Below are 20,596 nucleotides of genomic sequence, written 5' to 3' on the forward strand. Positions count from 1 at the left end.
GAAGCCCTGTAAGAATGTTTTAGGAATAACATGCAAGACAATGTAAAGAGTCAAACCGTTTCAAAAACACAGGAAACAATTCTCAAGATGTCTCATGTACACAAAATAATTGTTCACAGAGTCAGCCCAACCAGCCACATTTATGAGTGAGCATCTGCAGTATTAATAGGCACATCAGTCACCAACATTACTCCATTCAGCAGCCATTTCTACAAAAGTACAGGCACTTCCTTGCAAAGTACAATTACAATTTACTCACCATTAGTGTTAATACATACACTATGTTCATAAGCCAACAAGCACATTTCTGGTATGAACATCTTAATTTAATACAAAATAATATGAAAGGAACTACTAAGATTATATTATTCAAAATTAAAGAAAACAAAAAAAATACAGAACATCAATATAATATCATCCTGAAAATTACAAAAATGTGGATAAAAGGCACATACCAATTTTCTCATGTCTAATCACCATACCATGACAAAATACAGAGGGCATGAAAGTAAAGATGCATACATTTTTGGCCTTGCTCTAACATGGAGGAAAGTGGTTAACTTTATGTTCTGAAAATTTTATTCTGAGAAAAGGGTCTCTGGTACTAAACATATAGGAGGTTTGATGGACCCCACAACATGTATGAATATGGGTTGAGAGAAAAATTCTGCCTAACAAGAAACAAAATCTAGTCACCCAGCCCAGAGTCAGTCTCTCTACTGATTGAATTACATCTCACAGTGTTAATTAAACACTTCATCTAAAATGATTGAAATTTTTTATTTATCACATTGTATACTGTGGTCAGGTAAAACCTATGTACTGGCAAAACAATGCCACTACAATCTTCAGTACAAAGAATCATAATGCTTGTCAAAATGTTGGTTACATCCACGCTGGGGCATGGCTCCAACTCGGGAACAAGACAACAAATTTGAGATTTTGTTCATTTTGTATTAAAATACAAATGCAAAATAGGTGAACAGTTGCTGTAATAACAAATCTGCAACATGTAAATGTTCAACAGTCACTTTATTTATGTTTGGTACCAATGCTGAACATGAATGAGTAAACTATGGAAATGGTAGCCAGCCAAAAAACCTGTGCTGTCATAAAAATCATACATCTGCTGAATTGGTTAGGCTGTACATGAGCTGGTGACAACGTAAAAAAACTCAAAATGGATTTGTTTTTTAGAAAATATACCAAACTTTCTAATCTTTGTTGTATTACAGTTTTCCACCTCAGTTGTGATTACACAAGAGGAAAAAAACTGTAAGTACTCCAAGTATACTGCAGTGGCCTGTAGACAATGCCATTCTGTACAAATTCAAAATCAACAATAAACAGGAATTATAAAATTAATATAATAATAAGCATTATGGGGAAAATTAGAACATTATTTTTACACAATACAAAGTAAAATACAATTTATCTGCACAGTCAAGACGTACAAAGTGCTATGTGACATTTAAGGTTCTCATCAATGTCAGGAGCTATATAAAATTCAATCAAAATGATCCATTGTACTCAATGTGAAGGGAACTTTTTCAGTCATCAAAGTAGAGTAAAATGTTAAATAAACACAACAGTGACATTACATCAACTGGAAGTTATCATCAATTTCTGAAAAATGTGTTGTCAGTCCTCTGTATATAAAGTACAGTTGTACTTGATTTTGTATGAGTGAAACTTCAGTATCCAAATTTTAACCCCTCAACGCCATCCAACATTCACAGCATAACCAGCAGTTATTTTTTTATGCAATGTTGTTCATTCAGTATGAAATCAAGGAAAAAATTATGGGCTTTCATCTCACATATGTTTTATCACACTTTCATTTTCCTGTGGCGCATAAATTACAAATCTGTAAAAAAAATTCTCAGCCTGACTGTTTCGTATGTTACATTACAGTCAAATCCTGTCTCTACTATGGGATTTCTCATGAATTAAATGCATTAGATCAATATGAATCAAAACTTAGATTGACTACTTACTCCCTGCCTGTTGATCAAAACAAAAACAAAAATTGTTGAGTGTTTTCAATTACTGTTTCATGATCCAGACAGTGCTGCCTTGACTTAAGTATTTACAACATGAACTGGAATTTTTTATGGCTTCATCTTGACTCATAAAGGTATAATAAAAGTCTTCCAGCCACATACAAAACAATTACAATTCTGTATACAAATGCCTGTGTTGTGCAGTTAGCATGTACAAGCCTGGTGTCTACTAGCAGGAAGTGATCAGGTATTCTGAGTGATAAAGTGGGTTAATGTTTCTTGGCAGTGAATGCAAAGAAACTTTATCAGATTCAGTGTATGATATTGACAATGAACTGGATGACTGTACCCTTCTCGGTGTTGTGGTGGGCAGTAACAGTGATTAAATTACTTAAGACTTTGTATGGGCAGACACAAACAAATACAAGGGACAAAGGAAAAATGTCATGGGTAGTATTGGGCCTCAAGGTGCTGCAAAACAAGTGAAAAAAATTGTGGATATTTTTTGAGTCATTTTGCAGCAGAGAACTTATAAAACTGTTGAAGAGACCAATAGATAAGCCAAGCAGTTTCTACTGGGGCATAAATTATCAAGCAGCTCAACTGCTAGGGCCTAGAAACCTGTGACTGAGGGGAAAATTTATGTTTTACTGGGCCCCTTTATGCTTATGGGCCTACCTACCAAGATCATATTTCCACAAGAAGGGTAATTTCTACACCAGGATTTGGAGACATTACAACAGCAGAGACAGAAACTATCTGTAATTATTTTGCATTTTACTAAAACTGAAACTGTCAACAGATTTCAAGGACAGAATTTTTTTTTAACATTCTTCCCCATAATTTCACATCTAAATAACAAATTTCAGAAACTGTATTTATCAAATCAGGATGTTTCAAATAAATGACTGATACTTTGAAAGGCTGTCTTTCAGACAGTACCTTCCTCCCATGGTATAAAAATTTTGAATCAAAACTTATGAGCTGTGTGACATTACTACTGCAGACTTGTGGTCCTTTCTTGTACATGCAGGCAAGGACATAGTCAACACCAAAGAAACAACAGCAATTAGTCTGAAACTGGCAGAGCCTGTACTGAAACAGGGATGGACTGTGTGGATGTATAATTTCTGTAACTCACCATATCTGGACAAAACAATGAAGACTACTACACAAGACAGACTGGATCAGTATATTAAACTGAAGAGAAAAAATGTTTCAAGACAAATGAGAAACACAAAACTGAAAGAAGGTGAATAGCACAGCATTCTGGCCCTGTTTCTGTCACAAAGTGGAGAGACAAATCTTCACTGATTTCTATGTGTCAGTCATGACACTAGGGCTGTTACAGTTAAAAGCAAAGAAATAGTCAAGCCCATTTCAATGTTAGATTACAATCAATGCATGTGTGGGGATGACTTGAAAGGCTGACTGCCGCACACCTATTTGATGGAGAGAAAGTGAATGAACAAATGGTATATTTTGCAAGCTTCTGAATATCTCAATTCTGAATGCCATGATAATATACATAAATAACGCAGGGAAAAGAAATGATCAGCTGTCATTTAGAAGGCAGTTAGCTACAAGACTTTGTGAAATGCGCTGGAACACAAAGTTCCAGTCTGACATTCTTCAAATAACTACTGCACCAAGCATAATTTATAGGGTAATAAATTCCGTTCCTTCATAATTCTTAAAAGTATACTGTGAAAAAAGTAATTCTGAAATAGTCTTATGTCAATTCTGTGCACTTCTCTGGACACAGTGTTAAAGTTATAAGGAAAAAATATCGTTTCTTTCAAATATTTTGCTGTTCAAATTAAATATTGCATTTTAAAGCTTTAATATTTAAATATTCTCTGCCTCCAAAACTGTGTAAAAATTAAATGTCCCATGGTGTTGAGGGGTTAATGCAAACCTGTTATAATCAGGTATGATAACTAAACATAAAAATAAGTGGCTTCAATCAGGAATTAAGTTTCCTGTATATTAATCCATAACAAAACACAGGAAGGATTTTTGATGACAAAATGTACTGTGTCACCAACAGCTTACCAATCAAGATACAGAGTATCTCCCAAAGTGCATTTCCTTCGCTGGTTAACTTACCAGGAGCATAGCACATCTGCCATCCCTTATCAGAGATACTGTCAGAGATCCAAAGTTTTCATGGCATTAAAAATGTGGATCGTGGTCTTCTGGGTTGTGACAAAGTATAGTCTTCTAGGTAGTTACCAGCATTTCAGAGGAACATACTGCCTTCATCCTCTTGGTAGAAGTGAGTCAAGCTGAGGATGTGGGTCAGATATATACTGGTATGGCAGCCAGTGAGAATGGTAAAAGAAAGAGAAGGATGAAGGAACCACGATCCATACTCTATATTTACCACATAAAACAATTACATATAAGATTCAAAATTAGTGAGAATGTTTTTGTTTAATCCAATATTGCCACTGCCAGAAACCTAACCACTGTTACTAAATAATGACAATGAACACATTATTTATTAACAATGTTTTACAAAGACAAAGTTTTCAGACTGAAATGTAAAAACATGATGTCCATTGAGTCCACAGTATCATCTACAGTTTTTGCATGTGTGGGTAGATTTTACTATATGCTGGCTGTCAAAATATACCATGAGAAATATGTATTGGCTTTAATGAGGCCTTCATCAGTGCCACCTTCTTATAATGTGTCACATATGGTTAACTCTCTGAAGCTGAAACTTATCTGAATGATATTTAAGAATTAAATTTGTACCTCAAAGAAAATACAACACTTCTTACCTAAGATCACCTGGTTAATGCTGTTTCAGAAAATAATTCCTGATTACACCAAAGAATACAAAATACAATTACTGATTATTAAAGAATGTGGTGCACATATTTACCACTGGGCTTTAAAAGGTTAAATCTATAATAATTATCCTGTAATTATAAAATTATGACATACAGTCTTTGTAAAGCTCCACATATATCTAAAATAATTATACTTTCAAATTAAAATAAGTCTTATTTATATATTCCAACAGTTTTAAACAACCTGGTAAGATTGATGTCATAAAATGTTAATTCAAATTCTTCAAATGGTTGTCATTTAGATTACTATCAGTATTAATTTTTTTTAACTGTTAAAATGTGAAACAGAATGCATTTTAATTTAAAACTACAATTATTTCAGACATACAGGAGGATTTCTAAGGCATCACATATCATAGTTTTATAATTACAAAATGATTTTGTGTAGATTTACTCAAATGTGATGTATGTAAGGATGATGATGATGGTCTGACAAAGGCAAAATTCACTTGCCACGGTATAATTTCACAACCAATGTAATTTTAAGTTTGTTGGTATATATCAAGAAAACATTTACAGCAGAAACTATACAGCATACAGGGATACAACATGTTCATTATTTTCTCATGATTCTCTAAACATTTGTGACAATGCCTGACTCATTACAGGAACACTATACTGGACATATTTGATAAACATAACATTTCGGTACTTGACTCAAGTCCTGTCTTCTGCCAACTGGCTGCCATCATTGTTGTTGTTGTTGTTTATTTATGGACGATGATAATGATGGTCATGATCAAACCTAGACCTTCCGAACGCTAGGCTAGACCGCTTACCACTAAAACCACCAGGGTGGCCCAGAAATGATTGTAGTCATAACTATATTTATGTTATGTTAGATCCATTTTTCCTATTCCATAGCACAAGGAGCCATATGCAGTGAACATCTACGCTTGGTTGACTAATGACGTTCTGTTGTTCTGATGAATACTATTTCAAGATGGCTGTCTTCTGGGTTGTTGTACTCTGTAGTTTGATAGAAGTTTACTGACATTTCAGAAGTCCTTACTGCCTCCATCATCAGTGCGATGAGTAGTCGCATCACCTTGATGATCGAGGCAGCAGAGACCTCTCAAACTTCAGCAAACTTCTACCAGACCACATAGCACAACAATCCAGAAGACAACTATCTTCAGACTCACTGTCATGAGAACCTCAAATCTTAATACTATTTCAGTTTCCTTATGAATCACTTTTCTTCTTGTGGATGATTTCTGCCTTCTCCCATCACATTCTATAGTCATCATCCTATGGATGTTCTGCTATTTTGGACTTGGAAATTTCTCTCAAACTTGTGATCCTGTGTTGCATTTGGTTTTGGTAATTCTGATGCTCGATGAACTTTCTCTCTCCCCTAAATATTTTTCCCACATTTGCGTGGGATGCTGTATATAGTCTTTTCCTGGATTTCATTCATGGATTTGGTCTGATGAGTACTCTGAAATCTGAATGATTTATATATTCTGAACATTTCCCCCTCCAATTCTGCAATTTTTTCTGATAACACCTACTTATATAGCACCATTTAACTGGCAGGGTTACATTTCTAGGTTTGGCTGAGAATTTCACTTATGAGTTGTGGCAGATATTCATTTCTTGCTTCATATTAATGACACTCTTAATGTTGCTTCTTCCTTTTCCAAAGTAGAATGATCACCCCTCAGTGTGAATGCAGTAACAGAACTTCTAGGTTTATGCTTAAAGACAACATGCTTCCAAAGCAATAAACTGAAGATCTAACTCCCGAAACACTGTACATCAAATGTACTCAGACAATAGACAATGTCCAATACAGTGTTCCTATAACATTATTTTCTCCCTATGACTTGCCTCTTGGTGACAAGAGTCTTATTTCCCACTCTATCCATTGTGCCCTTATTCCAGTAAATGTATTTTATCCACTCACCTGCATATTAGTAGGCCTGGCCATGGGCAGCAAACCTGCATATTGGGCTGCTACTCTGCCAATAGCTGCTCCCATGCTTCTTTGTGTCTGTGCCATCACTGTTCCACTATAGCTTGGTGGAGGTCCTATTGGAGGCTTTCCACCATTTGGTCCATTTGATGCCACTTGTTGAAGTTTCTGCTGCAAAATAACAGACAAAAATTAAAACACACTTTCAGAACACTGAGGCAGAAAATTTATATCAAAACTTTCCAGTTGTCTAAGAAAAGTATGGTATGTTATTTCAAAGTTATCCTATAGAATGTGACAGTTTGTTCTGAGTGAAATATGATAATCATCTTGACTAAGGACTGTAACTGGGTCTCCAGCTTTACATTCTTGTCTTACTATACTGGGCTATGTTACCTACTTTTACAATTTCTCTCAATAGAAATTGTCAAGTAGGGAACAGAGCACCAATGTTGTCGTGGAAGTTAATTCTTGTTTACAAAAAATTTTAACAAATTATAGCACAAATGTCTTAAAGTAGGATTCCCTGATTAAATTTTCTTCCGCAAGTATAACACCAAAAAATTATTCTTTATTTCACATTTGGAACATATCCAAAAATAATAAATTATTGATATGTATTTTTATGAAAAACATCTAGTCATACTGTACTAAAAGTTGTTTATATAACTGTAATAATGATTATCCAATAATCTTGATCACTTTTCATTGTTAAAAATTAACTTTTCACAATCACAGAATACAAATGACACTGCAGTTAGCACAAGAACTTATGACACATGCTACAGATGCATAGAAGTCCCCCTATTCTGCCCAAAAAGAGTTCGCCAGTTTTTCCTATTCGCAGCTTATGCATGTGGCTTATTAAAGTACAGCAGTCTATCATTTGCTGACATCTAGAGTTTGTTATATGTATTTTCTTCATGATCCAAATTAACACTCATCAGTAATAACAGGATGGAACAAAATTATTGTCCTGAATTAATTTGGGTTAAAAATGTTTGCAATATCTGTTTCGCCCTAGCCATGGCACAACTTCATTCTTTATAGAACAAATTACTTCACACCAAACAAGCTAGTAAGTTAAACATTTTCATCTTAAGAAAATATTTTATTCAGGATCACTCTCCATCTAAAACATTGCATTGACACACTGAACATATTCCATTAATTATGGCAGGTCCAACAAAGGTGGGTACCACTTTCCTCCTAATAAATAAAAGTGGGAACACCTGTACATAAAAGCAAGAATATATGTCACAGTCCATTAATATTCAACAATGAACTCTAGTTACAGTAGACATTAATCAGATGTGATTATTTCATACTGCTGTACGAGTTTCTCAATCTGGCCAGTGACAGAACAGTATCCTTTGTATTAAAACAGCAAATTCAGCATTTGCATTAAATTTCACCTGAGGCTGAGATTTTAACTACAAATATGAAAAGCCCTGTGATATGTCAGGTTCTCAAACCAACAAGTACAAAGATATGTCTTTATTTATCCTATATTTTTCTTCTTTCCATTTATTCCTTACCTCCCTTTATTTCCCCATTCATTTTATATTTCTTCCATTTCTTTTCTGCAGTCTTCACTGTTGGTCACCTGTCAGTCCTCACAAGTGCTGTTTCTTACCTTCTTTGCATGTCAGGAATACATCCATAATTCCCAAGTATTAATTTCTTCAGTTTCATGTTCTTCTATCCTCTTATTTAATTTCCGTATTTTTATTCTTTCCTACCCTCATTTCACATGCTGTATTTCATGTTTACTTGCTGGTCTATAACTCTCCCCACATCCCTTGGCCAAGTACTCCCCCCAACCCCACTTTAAAAATCAGTAACTATCAGTAACTCTGCATTTTGTATTTATGGGTTTCACGTGTGTCTCAGTGTAAACAGGGATTATTTCCTGAAACAGCATTAACCAGTTCATCTAAGTTATGGAGAAATGTTGTTTTTTGTTGTGTTATGCAGGTCCTTAAAGAGCACTAATGGAACAGAAATTTTTGAATGATGATCATAATGTGGCAGTGACAAGCTGATGACAGGTTTTTCACCAGCATATCTCTATGAAGGGATTCATAGCACTGGTTTCTCACTGGGACAAGTGCCTCTAAAGGAGTGATGATCACATAAAAAAATGATGTTACAAAGTCTGAACGTGTGCAAGCAGCATCACATCTGTGGTAATAAATGCTTTGACAGTTTCCTCTTGTATACCTTACTAATCTAACTTCATTCAGCAGAGTCCTCCTTGAGATAGTGATAGTTACTCAGTTGGTCAAGAAATTCCCTCTTTTATGGAAGCCAAAGGTTTGTTACTGTGTTCACAAGCACCATTAAATCAATGGTGCAAACCTCTGGGGTTATGCTTTCAAAACATAATAGCAACTTTAGGAACATATGGTAATACACTTCATGCAATAACGTTAATTTTACCTGTTAAATGTTCCAAAATAAACTACAAAAATAGCATTTTCTGACACAGGATCACAGAAGTTAGAATTTACTGTATTTACATAAGACATTTTTCATGGTCGCCTAACAAAGAAAAACTTGAAGAAAATGAAAAACAATGTCATAACCTTATCAAGTCATTTAAAAACTCTAGAAATGGTTTCCTTTGACCAATAATACCAGAAAATACTTTCTTTATTCCCACGTTCTAAGACACAAGTTTATTTTAAAGAAATTACATCTTGATATCTGGTTTGAAGGGGGAAAAGATGTGTGGAAACCACATAAACATGTAACTCAATACATAAGGTGGGAAATAATTCATACAATCCTGAAGACACCATAAATTAAGTTCAAATAATATATATATATAGTCACCTACTAAATAAACTGCACTGTGACAAATACAAATATAAATTTAGAAGTTTCATCCTGTAATTTCTTTCTCTGTAGCATGGAACATTCAAACAGCTCCAGTTTCATTACAGAGTATTAAGCATTAGATTCCCCAGATTAATTACTTTACTCAAGACATCCAAAACCTCAACAATACAAGTTTCATTACTTAATAACTGAACACTACTAAAACAGAAATAAGTACGGTTAGATATTTCTACTTAAGAAACTGCAGGCAGAATGTGTAACAATAAATTGTTATAGATTCTAATACATACTTTGTAATTCGTTAAGTATACTTAACAATACAAACTGCAAAGTTATTTGCAAGTAAGTTACATAGCAATCCATGAAAATTCTTAAACACTGTATAATTAAAGTAAACATATTCTGGATCTTCTTTTTGGCTATAAAGGGACAAAAGATGCTTATGAGATAGGGAAATGCATAGTGTGGGAATTCACAGCTGTCAAAGATTCAAGCCAGACTTGCATTGCAAGAGTCAGCCTGAGAAAGTCAAATTTTACACCAAAAACGCTCTTAAGTCCTGCAAAGTATTGAACTGTAATATAAAGGCTCAGAGTCCTTCTCAGACTTGACAGAGCTCAGTGCAATGCAAACCTGCCTAAACCAAACCAACCTGTACATTAATGTGGCTTCTCTTGATGGCAGGACTGGGAACAACCAATGCTGTTTCCATCAGGAGGTTGCTACACCTGCGCTGTCGACACACTTGGTGTGTCCGTGTGCTGTTACAGGGTGGACACTGTCCACAATTACCCACAGTTGTGCAGCCTTTGCATTTACCACATCGTTTGCGTTTCTTTTGTAGCCGGTGTCCATCCATGTTCATTCCTGATAGATCTCTAAGGCCAGAATTTTCTTTTGGCTCAGTTTCCTGCCTTCCTTCTGGATGCTGAACAGCTTCATAGCTGTTGTTATTGTTGTCATAATCTTCATCACCAACTTGGTATGTCAATGAAGGTGAAGGATTTCCAGTCTTGTTGCACAATCCATGGTAGGATAACAAACTCAGATTTCCAGCAGATGACGTTGCAGATTTGAATATTGGTACAGAATCAAGCCAGGGCTAAAATGTGAGAGTGGAATCAGAAGGAAAGGTAATGCTATTAATACAGTTACTTTTACTACAAACACAATACACAAACATTCTGAGTCTTGCAAAAACAGACTGCATTTCAAAATGGCAAAACACTACTATTGTGAAATGTTGGAATTAAGCAAAAGAAATTAATACAAAACAGTGGGAAAGGAAATCTCCCAACAACTACAAATGCACATACAAAGCAGGCCAACTTGCTATCAGATGATACCCAAATTATATGGACACAATTGTGTTGTTTTTTTGTTAGGTAATCTAAAGAGAACTTATTTTATGCAGATTATCATTTCAGATCAACTGAATCTTTCACCACAGTTATTTTGTTATAAAAAATATATTTTGCATAATGCAGTAATTAAGGGTCAGCAAATGATTGTATACCCCTAGTGCTGCATCAAGTGGAATATAAGACATGCTTAATTAAAAAAGAAGTAAATGATAAGAATTTTTTTAAAAATTTGCTTGACATATTCTGCCTTGCCTTTTCAATTAATATTTATGAACAAAAATTCAAAGCAATTACATTAGTCTATGTTTCACCTCACACAGAGGAACAGCAAGGCTTAATTTAAATATGTATAATTCTTTGTCAAATGAGAATTTCAGTATCTGTATGACAAGCAACATGCTTATGAGTTCTAATTACAGATAATTTGTTGTAAAAGGAACCTACAAAATCAATTAGACAGGATTACATCACAATCATAGGGGCATATGCTGGGAAAGTATATTCTTATCAGCTATGACAATGTGTAGTCTTGTAAGTGGTTACTGATGTTTTGGTGGAACATACTGCCTCCATCTTCACCTCAAATATGATACACACTAAAGAATGTTCTTAATTTGCATTACATTTCTCACCATCAGTTTCATCTTCCATTAAACTGCATACATCAGCATATTTAGAAAATTCTAACCATAAACATTTAATTTTAATATTAGGTGCTTTGGCCAAATATTGAAAGAACAGTTTATACTTTAAAACCTAAAGAACAATTACCTCCCTATATAGACTTTTGTCCCATCAGTATTAAATTAAACCTACACTAGTCATGGTTATGCAAACAAGCATAATTTAGAAACAAAGACAAATTTCCAATTACCATCAAAAGCTAATTATGAAATCTGAATTTAACTGTAGCCCTAAATGTTTATCAAAACAATGTTTCAACATATTAGATATTGGCTTCTGTAACAAACAACACCTTGCACACAATTTTCTGGTATCTATAATTGTATTTCTTATACAGGGCATATTTTATTATACATGACTGATTTTACTGCTGAAGGCAATTTGACTAATGCTATGGAAATGTGTGAGTATGGTCAGACTAACATTCAAATTCTTTCAATAATTTAAAATGTTGATGTATGACTGGTGACATGACATTAGTACAGCAATGTATCATCTTCCTTGACTGGTTAGTTCTGCCTCACAAGATAGAATAAATACAAAGACTGAAAATAAAAAGGCTCATTCTGGTCTAGTCATCCATTCATCTAAATATCCCATTGTATCTAACAGTATGCAGCAGAAAAGAACAGGAACTTAATTACCTTCATGCTTCCAAGAACAAATATCAGTAAATTCCATTAATATCATGCAAAGTGTTTTTGATAATACTGATGGTAATCAAATAAGTAGCTGGTTACATTTTTAAAATAATCCCAACTTCCAAATATATCACAGCCACGCATCATTTCAATTCCAGAACATAAAATAACTGCCAATTTTCAAAAGCCTGAAATTATGTTTGAATCAAATTTGTTTTCAGGTCCAGATAATCAACACAGATTATTAAGCTTACACGTTTAACAATGACATCACAAAAGAGGTGCATCTTCAGAAGTGACAGTAACTAGAATTGGTGTTCTAAGGAACTAAATATAGTAATTTTAATATATTCAATAGGATTTGAGGTTTTCACAGTGGCAAGTATGAAGATGTCTGTCTTCTGGGTTTCAACACCATTAAAAGTCTGGTAAAAGTTTACTGAAATTGCAAAGGGGCCTGCTCCATGATCAGAGTGATGACCTTGATGCTGTTCAAATTTCTATACCAGCACTTGAAGTAAACAATGGACTGTATGCAATATGAAGCACCAACTTCACTCAGTGCAGTCAAAGTAATTAATTAGAATGGATGCTGTCATGCCAAACATACTGTAACATAATAAACCTTAACTAGCTCCATGGAGCATAATCCTCATTGAGAAAAAGGACAGATGCACAGTTTATGGAGAAATTTTCCAAATTTTAGACCCTAAACTTCATTGCTATATTCACAAAAAACCTTACTGAACTCTATCTTCAGCCAGTTGAATCCAGTCCATACCAAGTTTCTTCAAGATTCAGTTGAATATTATCATCCCACATATGCCTAGATTTCCAAAGTGGTCATTTCTTTTCAGGAACTATAGAAGTTTCTATGCACTTCCTGCTGCTCCCATGTGTGCTCCATGTTCCACCATCCTACCCTCCTTCATTTCATCATCTTAATATATTTGATGAAGAAAACAAATTACAAAGATCCTAATTATATAATCTTCTCCCTCCTATTACACCTAAGGACATTAAAATAAACTGTCTGCTAGTACACAGAATACAATGTTTATAAATTTTCCAGAAAGACTTAATGGTAGCTCTAAACAGTAGAAATTCCAAATGTTTCTTGTTACTAACACAGGATGGGAAAGAATCATGAAGTAATAAAGCAAACTGCTGCACACTTCTCACACTAAACAAAGATTGGAAATGTGTACTCTGTAAGGTAAATAAAATTTCCAAATGCATTCTTAATGTCACATCTGATGGGTGCGATAGGAAATGGATAGTAACAACATTGATCAAAAACTGGAATACCAGTAATGCCAATATTAATTTAAACATAATATATTAAATTAATTTATATTCTTTGGGTTTATTTATAACAACAGAATAAATTCCTTCAACATGTGCACAATTAAAAACATACTGCAGCAATTTCATTTCAGCTAAAAATCACAGGCAGTTTTTTGTAACAATGTGAAGCTCTTATGGAAAATTTTTATCTTTTACTTAAAACTTACTGAATAGCCATGGTGGTTACAGGACCAGATGAAATAGGTTGAGGTCCAGTGTGGGGGCAAAATTTTGTGTAATTATGACTGAATACACTTCATAACATTTATATGTTAATCAATAATTATCACAACTAACATAATAAACTTCTAATTAACATTTGAACTAATATTTTGGGAAGAGATGCTGAATTTGCAACAAATGTTCAAAATTACGGCACTCACCCTCATTACACATCCCGCCAAGTCTGTGTATCGACCACATAGGTCAGATCACTTCATTAGGCTTGTCCTTTACAAAGGCTGCAGCATCCAAAACGCAACAAAGTAATACATCTTGTGTTTCCACATTCTGCTGGTATACCCAATATTTTATGTGCCCCCAAAAATAAAAATCTAGGTGGAATGTGGTCTGGAGATATGGTGGCCAATGTTGTGGACCATGACCAATCCATAGACCATGGAAGCAATGATCACTACATATTTTTACTGCATGATTCAAATGCACTTTCTCTCATATTGCAAGTACAAATGCAATCATGTTTCCAAAGGTAAACCTTAATCTTCTAAAATATGTATATTGAGGCTGAAGGTAGTTATTTTGAACATTCATTGCAAATTCAGCAATATTAATGTCATATGAGTACTTGTTCACAAATTCTTATATTTTAACTTTTAGGTGATGACAAATCCATAACTGTTGAGAAACAAGCCTATGACATTTTACATTTCACCTACGTCATTTCTAACTGGGAATAATATCAAGAATATGCTCCTGAAGTTACAACATTAAATTGTGAATCATTCTGTACATGGAGGTATTATCAAAACCACAATAAAATATAACCAATGCTATAAATTAAAGAATATGATCTCCCCAAAGTGGAGACATATCACCAGCTAACTATACTCCATATAATCTACCCAACAAAACATATTATTCATTAAGCAAATGATATTTATGTGAACAGTTATGGAACCAAAGAGCTTCATCATTCTTATAACCAATCACTGCAGCCTGAGTCATCACAATCTAAATCACTGGATACTCTTTTGAGTCAGCTGTAACAGCTTCAAATCATCACAATCCATATCTTTGAATTCTAGCCAGAGACAATTGTAACCACTTCAAATCATTACCATCTACATCAATGGATTCTCTCCTGAGTCAGTTATAACAATTTTAAATCATCACAATTTACATTCCTAATCTACTCATTTATACTATCCTTGTATCAGAGCCTCTGTTCCTTTTTTATCTTCTTTCAATTTGCTTCTCCAACCAAATTTTGTAAAATTATAACCTACTCAAATGCATGTTACATGTTCAGTACACCTAACATAAATCAATCTAATGACAGTTATACCTTAACTGGCTTATATCTTGATAAAGAAAAGAGGTGGGGAAATCATTGTTTATTAATATCAACATTTACTGTACAGTCTCTTCTGTTCCAGCTGACCTATAATAGCAAACCAATCAGATTCCATGAGTAGGTCATAACAATCATCAAAACAGCCTGCCAGCAGAACTTATTCTGAGCCAGTTCTATCCAGCTGGTAGCTTTATAACTGTGTGGGATTTCAGGTTGTCATGGCAGCAAGAATGAAGTTCGCTGTCTTCTGACTTGTGATGCTGTGTAATCTAGTAAACTTCCATGGTGCTACAACTTCTGTTTTACAACATATTTACCCGAGATTAATTTTTAATGTTATTCATTTCACACAGACCAGAAAGAGAATAAATAAGATGACATTGAATATGAGATAAAGCAGGTGTGGTCTACATCAAAGTATTATCCTGGCACTTTCTTGGACAGACTACCAAAAACTGAATGAATGATCAAGCCAATATAGAAAATAGAAACTGCTATAATTCACATTACAAGCAGACCAATAAAAATACATTTTCACATGTGCTGTCTTAAAAAATAACCTGCTGTAAAAGCTTCGTCTATTGACTGTATTTTCTGGACTGAAAATGCATTTTTCAAGAAAAGTGCCTTATACTCCAGAGAATAGGGTGTTTTATTTATGCTCCAAATCCTTCCATGTGTAAAAAAAGTAACCATTTGACACATGCATCCCCATTTTTGTATTGTACATGGAAGCAGTAGCTAATATGTCATAAACATATAACATCCCATCTATCACATACTCCAACAGTCATACTATAAAAGAAATGTATACTGAATACACACAAAGAATTAATTCAACTTTATAAAGATTTCTGTCTTCTGGGTTGTTGCGCTGTGTAGTCTGGTCGATGTTAACCAACGTTTCAGAGGTCATACTGCCTCCGTCATCAGGGCGATGAATATGCCAATAGGGTGTGAGGAGTTGGATTTATAGGCAGGGAAGTGAAAGGTTTAGCCTGCCCCGAGCCAATGGGAGCAGGTATGGGAGTGGACCAATGGTAGCACGTGGGCGAGAGTGGGAGAGGGAGAGAAAGTAGAGAGAGAAAGGTGAGTTTAGTTGTATGGATCAGGGCCCTGAAAAGGGCCGAGTTAGTGGTCTGGTTGGTTCTGGCGGCGCACTCTTACTCGTTCTCGGAGTGTGTGAATAAGAGGCTTCCAGGACCGGCTCAGGTGAAGTCCATCTTCCCTGTTAAAGTTATCAGGATGAAGTTCGATCTCGATGGCTTCCCTGATTAACCGATCCATGTAGCCGGTTTTTGAGGAGAGGATAGAAGTGTCCTCTAGCTGTATCTTGTGTTCCAAGTTGAAGCGGTGTTCAGCAACCGCAGATTTCTCGGGCTGCCCGAGATTTCACATCCTCACTGTGACGAGTATGAAAATGGCTGTCTTCTCTGATATTGCGCCGTGTAGTCAGGAGGCAGTAAGCACCTTGAAACGTCTGTCTATTTGGACCAGACTACGACATCCCAGAAGACAGTCATCTTCCCGTATGAAGGGTCCTACTAGTAGACCTACGTGAAAAGCCAATATGTGAAGAGACGAAGGATGTATACAGGTGGCAAGGTAGGAAAAAGGATGTAAAATTTTACTGAACAAATATGGCGAAACAATACAATTTCTTTAACTGTGTGTACCAGAAGATCGTTTCTCATTATATTAAAAGAAAATAACAATTGATTTATATGCATACTTTACAGGAAATGCTTAAAATAAACTCATACTGATAAGATCGTGTCTTGTACGTTTCGTATCCGAAATTGCTTCACGGAATTTGTCAGTATTTCGTATTGGCAGCGTGCACTAAAAACTTGTGGCGAAATTCATTTCTATTAATTTTTGAAGTTATGAATCTAATGATACATGAAACTCAATTCGATAACAAATTCCTAAAATAGAGTTCGTTTTACAAACCGTGATGTAAAACGTGGGTCTAATTAATGTCTACAATATTAACAAACATGAAAATTATTAAAAGAAACTAAAGATGGTCTGAGAATATACAAGTTAATAGAAGTTATAACTACCCAGTACAACCTCTGTTATGCGATTACTTATATCTACGTTATAGCATTCATCTGCAATACTCGATCAAGATCAATAATACATAATCCATATGTCACTGTTCTACTACATACGACATTGGTCGTACGTCCACTCTTTTATGATGCGTGTTTGCAACCATGTGCCAGTACCACCAATGACTACTGGGGTTATAAAGCCTCAAATGTATGGGGTTTTCGATCTGACTTACTCACATGTTCTGACTGACTGTACAATAAAGTCATTTTACACATGTATATCTCTGATATGATTTACTAGTGTTTATGTACATAAGAGATCTCTGGCGTATATACCGAGTCATTACATCCACACACGCCATTTCGTAACAAGTCCCCAGTGTTCTATTTCTCGTGTATTCGGATATGATTCAGTGGCGATTTGACATGGATTTGCGTTTCAGTTTATGGGTATAGGATGAATTACATTTAAATGTTGGACTGAAGGAAGACAAAGTGACAGGATACTGGATAAAATCACATAATACGCAGGCACATGCATTTAGAAATAAGTAAACAACTGCGGATATCGGGAAAGCGCAAAATGAGAAACGTATAACTTTCCGATGGACTTCCTGACTGATGCACCATTAACTAACTAACTAACTAACTAACTAGACGGCTCACCGAACCCGAAGGTTCATCACCGAACCAACCAAAGCCCTCCACCGGACCCTGTCCTGGGCCAACAAAATCCAGTCTCCTTCAACTCCTATCTCCCATAGATCCCGCCTGAGATTATCCTCCCATCTACGTCTAGGTCTCCCCAGCGGTCTCTTCCCCTCAGGCTTCCACACCTCTTGTCCCATCCATGCGCGCTACAAGTCCCGCCCATCTCACTCTTCTCGACTTAATCACCCTGACAACACTGGGGGAGCAGTACAGATTTTTAAGCTCGTCATTGTGCAGTTTCCTCCACGCCCCATCGTCTTCTCTCCTAGGCCCAAATATCCTCCTCAACACCCGATTCTCAAACACCTGCAATCTGTGTTCCTCCCTCTGAGTGAGAGACCATGTTTCACACCCATACAAAACAACAGGCAAAATTATTGTTTTGTATACTTTAATTTTCAGGTTCTTAGAAATCAGACGGGAAGACAAAATATTTTGAACTTAGAAGTAGAATTTAGTCTCCTCCTAACTTCCTCATGAGTGTCATTTTGATTTGTTATTATTGTTCCCAAATATTTGAACTTTGTAACACTTTCAAAGGATTTATTAGCCACCCTAAGATAATTTTGCCCGCCTGTCTGCTGACGACGAAATACCAACATGTACTTAGTATTTATACCGTAACCCTATAGATTAACATCTGCAAGTGCCAATAGCTGAAGTGTCCCGTTCAATTTCAAACCCTCCTGTCTATCTTGGACTTTCCTCATGGCATATTGTAACGCAAACGTTTTAGACCGTTCTTGATGAAGAATGACTCAGATACATATTTACCTACTCGAATTTTGCTACAGGTTTCATTTAAGCACATATCAGCTATAAAACTACTTAACTCGTCACTACATTCTAAGCTCACAGGGGTATCAGCTGTTCTACTGTTACGTTGGGATGTACCTTAGTCGAGCGTAACGACCTTGGATGGGTCTGTCTGTGAATTACCTGATTCTGAATGGCCAATGTTATTCTGCCTGCACTGACTATTGCTACATTGCAAGTTACCCCTCACCAGTTCCATCCTCGAGGCTTCTGTCTCGACACCTTGGTTAAAACCAACAGCTCTTTTGACTGGCTTCAGGACCTGTATCTATAATGCAATTTCCTACTACATCCCCAAAATAAATATCTACGTGTGGGCAATTGTTCACCATTGAGTCTAAATCCAAACCGTCAGAAAAGTCTGAAAAACTTAAATACTCTAACAAGCTGGAATTTTGAATGTCACTAGGAGCATTGTGGCGACCCTTTACCGGAATACAAGCCGACAGAGGTAGGGTCGTTCTTCTGTCACCTAATGGTTTTTCAACACTGGGAGGGAGGTGACATTATTCTGTCTGTTATTGTCCTGGCTTCGATTCACAAACTCACTTGCAGAAGGGTTCAAACTGTGCCGCTGGCCTTGTTGCGATCCATGACCATGACCATGGGCTGATCTCCAACTGCGGTTGTCATTCCGATTCTAGTGTGGCCCTGATTTTGCGAGGTATCATCTGAGTTTAACCAAAGTTGTCCTTCCCGCATTTCAATCCCTTCAAGACGCTTTAGGAGATCCAAAGCGTACTGAAAGCAGGTTAGCTGAATGGCAGCGAAATATTGTACGTAGATTGGGAAATGAAACTTCACCACGTCTATAAGTTCGTACATGTGGCATCTTACGTTCAAGGTAGTTTACTAAAACTCTATATTTTAGGAAGTGCTCAGACATACGCAGATTGGAGCCTTTCTGATAAATGGAACACTTAACATTGCTTTGTTTGCTCGTAGACCAAAAGTTTCTTCTGAAGGCTAATTTGAATTGTTCATAATTTTGAATATGGGGAGTTACAACAGACAACCAGTCAACTGCTAGCAGATCGGTGATAGATTTGAGCTATAGCGAGCTGGATTCAAACTGGCGCCTCTTTCAGTCTCATGAAGTCGTCTAATTGCTTCGAAAAGTACACAGCGTTAACCATATAGCTGTCATGAAATCGTGGGAGGGTCAAGTCAGACGGAGCGATGAAGCTACTAGTGTTGCGGGACTTGAGCTGTTGGCATGCACACACTTGTTTCACTCTGACCTCCACAAGACACGTGGTTGTTACACGATATTGGATTATTTACATTAGCACTATCAATAATGGTACAGGGTGCTGTTTGATTAATTTCACCTTCAAGGGTGTGGGCAGAACCACAAGTAGATTGACCAGCAACTAAGTTTCCATTAGTGGGTGGCAGTAAACCAGTATTGCCAACCACTGCTCATCTCTCTGCAATTTTCACTTTCATTTTGTCCAACCTGGCTTTATATAATTCAAATTGTTTCATCTCATTATTGACATGCTCTCTTCTTTCGCTCTGCCATTTGATGACATCACCCTTTATACTCGATTATACTGCCTTAATATTAGCTTCTAGCTTAGCGACTCTCTCATCAGACCTTTCTTTGTTAATTACTACGTCACAAGTTACCTTGCTAAGTTTCTGATCCACCTCGTGCACGTGTTCTTTAGCTATCTCTTTAGTATTGCCTGTCACTTGCACAATCTGTTCATTAAACTGACTGACCAAGCTATCGAACCCATCCCTTACTCCTGAAAACTCCTTGTCAGCATTATCTTTGACCTGTTTTATATCTGCTATGCAGTCTGGC

At 35.9% G+C, this 20,596-nt stretch overlaps 1 protein-coding gene across 5 annotated transcripts in view; it reads right to left on the bottom strand.

Annotated features, from left to right (window-relative positions):
* Positions 1–20,596, bottom strand: part of LOC147870956 (uncharacterized) — a 51,971-nt gene that overhangs the window by 24,734 nt on the left and 6,641 nt on the right. For 4 of the 5 annotated variants that reach the window (XR_015532997.1, XR_015532996.1, XM_087341578.1 and 1 more), the window contains exons 5-6: positions 10,279–10,728; positions 6,774–6,953 (exon numbers count right to left, since the gene is read on the bottom strand). Coding sequence is in view for 3 of the 5 variants with exons in the window: in XM_087341578.1 (XP_087197704.1) it covers positions 6,774–6,953; positions 10,279–10,491 (393 nt within the window). In the remaining 2 variants the exon portion in view is untranslated. The remainder of the gene's footprint in view (positions 1–6,773; positions 6,954–10,278; positions 10,729–20,596) is intronic. The other variant, XM_087341576.1, reaches the window with a different exon arrangement.

This window comes from Zootermopsis nevadensis, unplaced genomic scaffold (genome assembly GCF_977971745.1).
Source record: "Zootermopsis nevadensis isolate Lab colony 2312 unplaced genomic scaffold, Znev_1.0 Znev_ptg000082l, whole genome shotgun sequence".
NCBI classification, from domain to species: Eukaryota; Metazoa; Arthropoda; class Insecta; order Blattodea; family Termopsidae; genus Zootermopsis; species Zootermopsis nevadensis.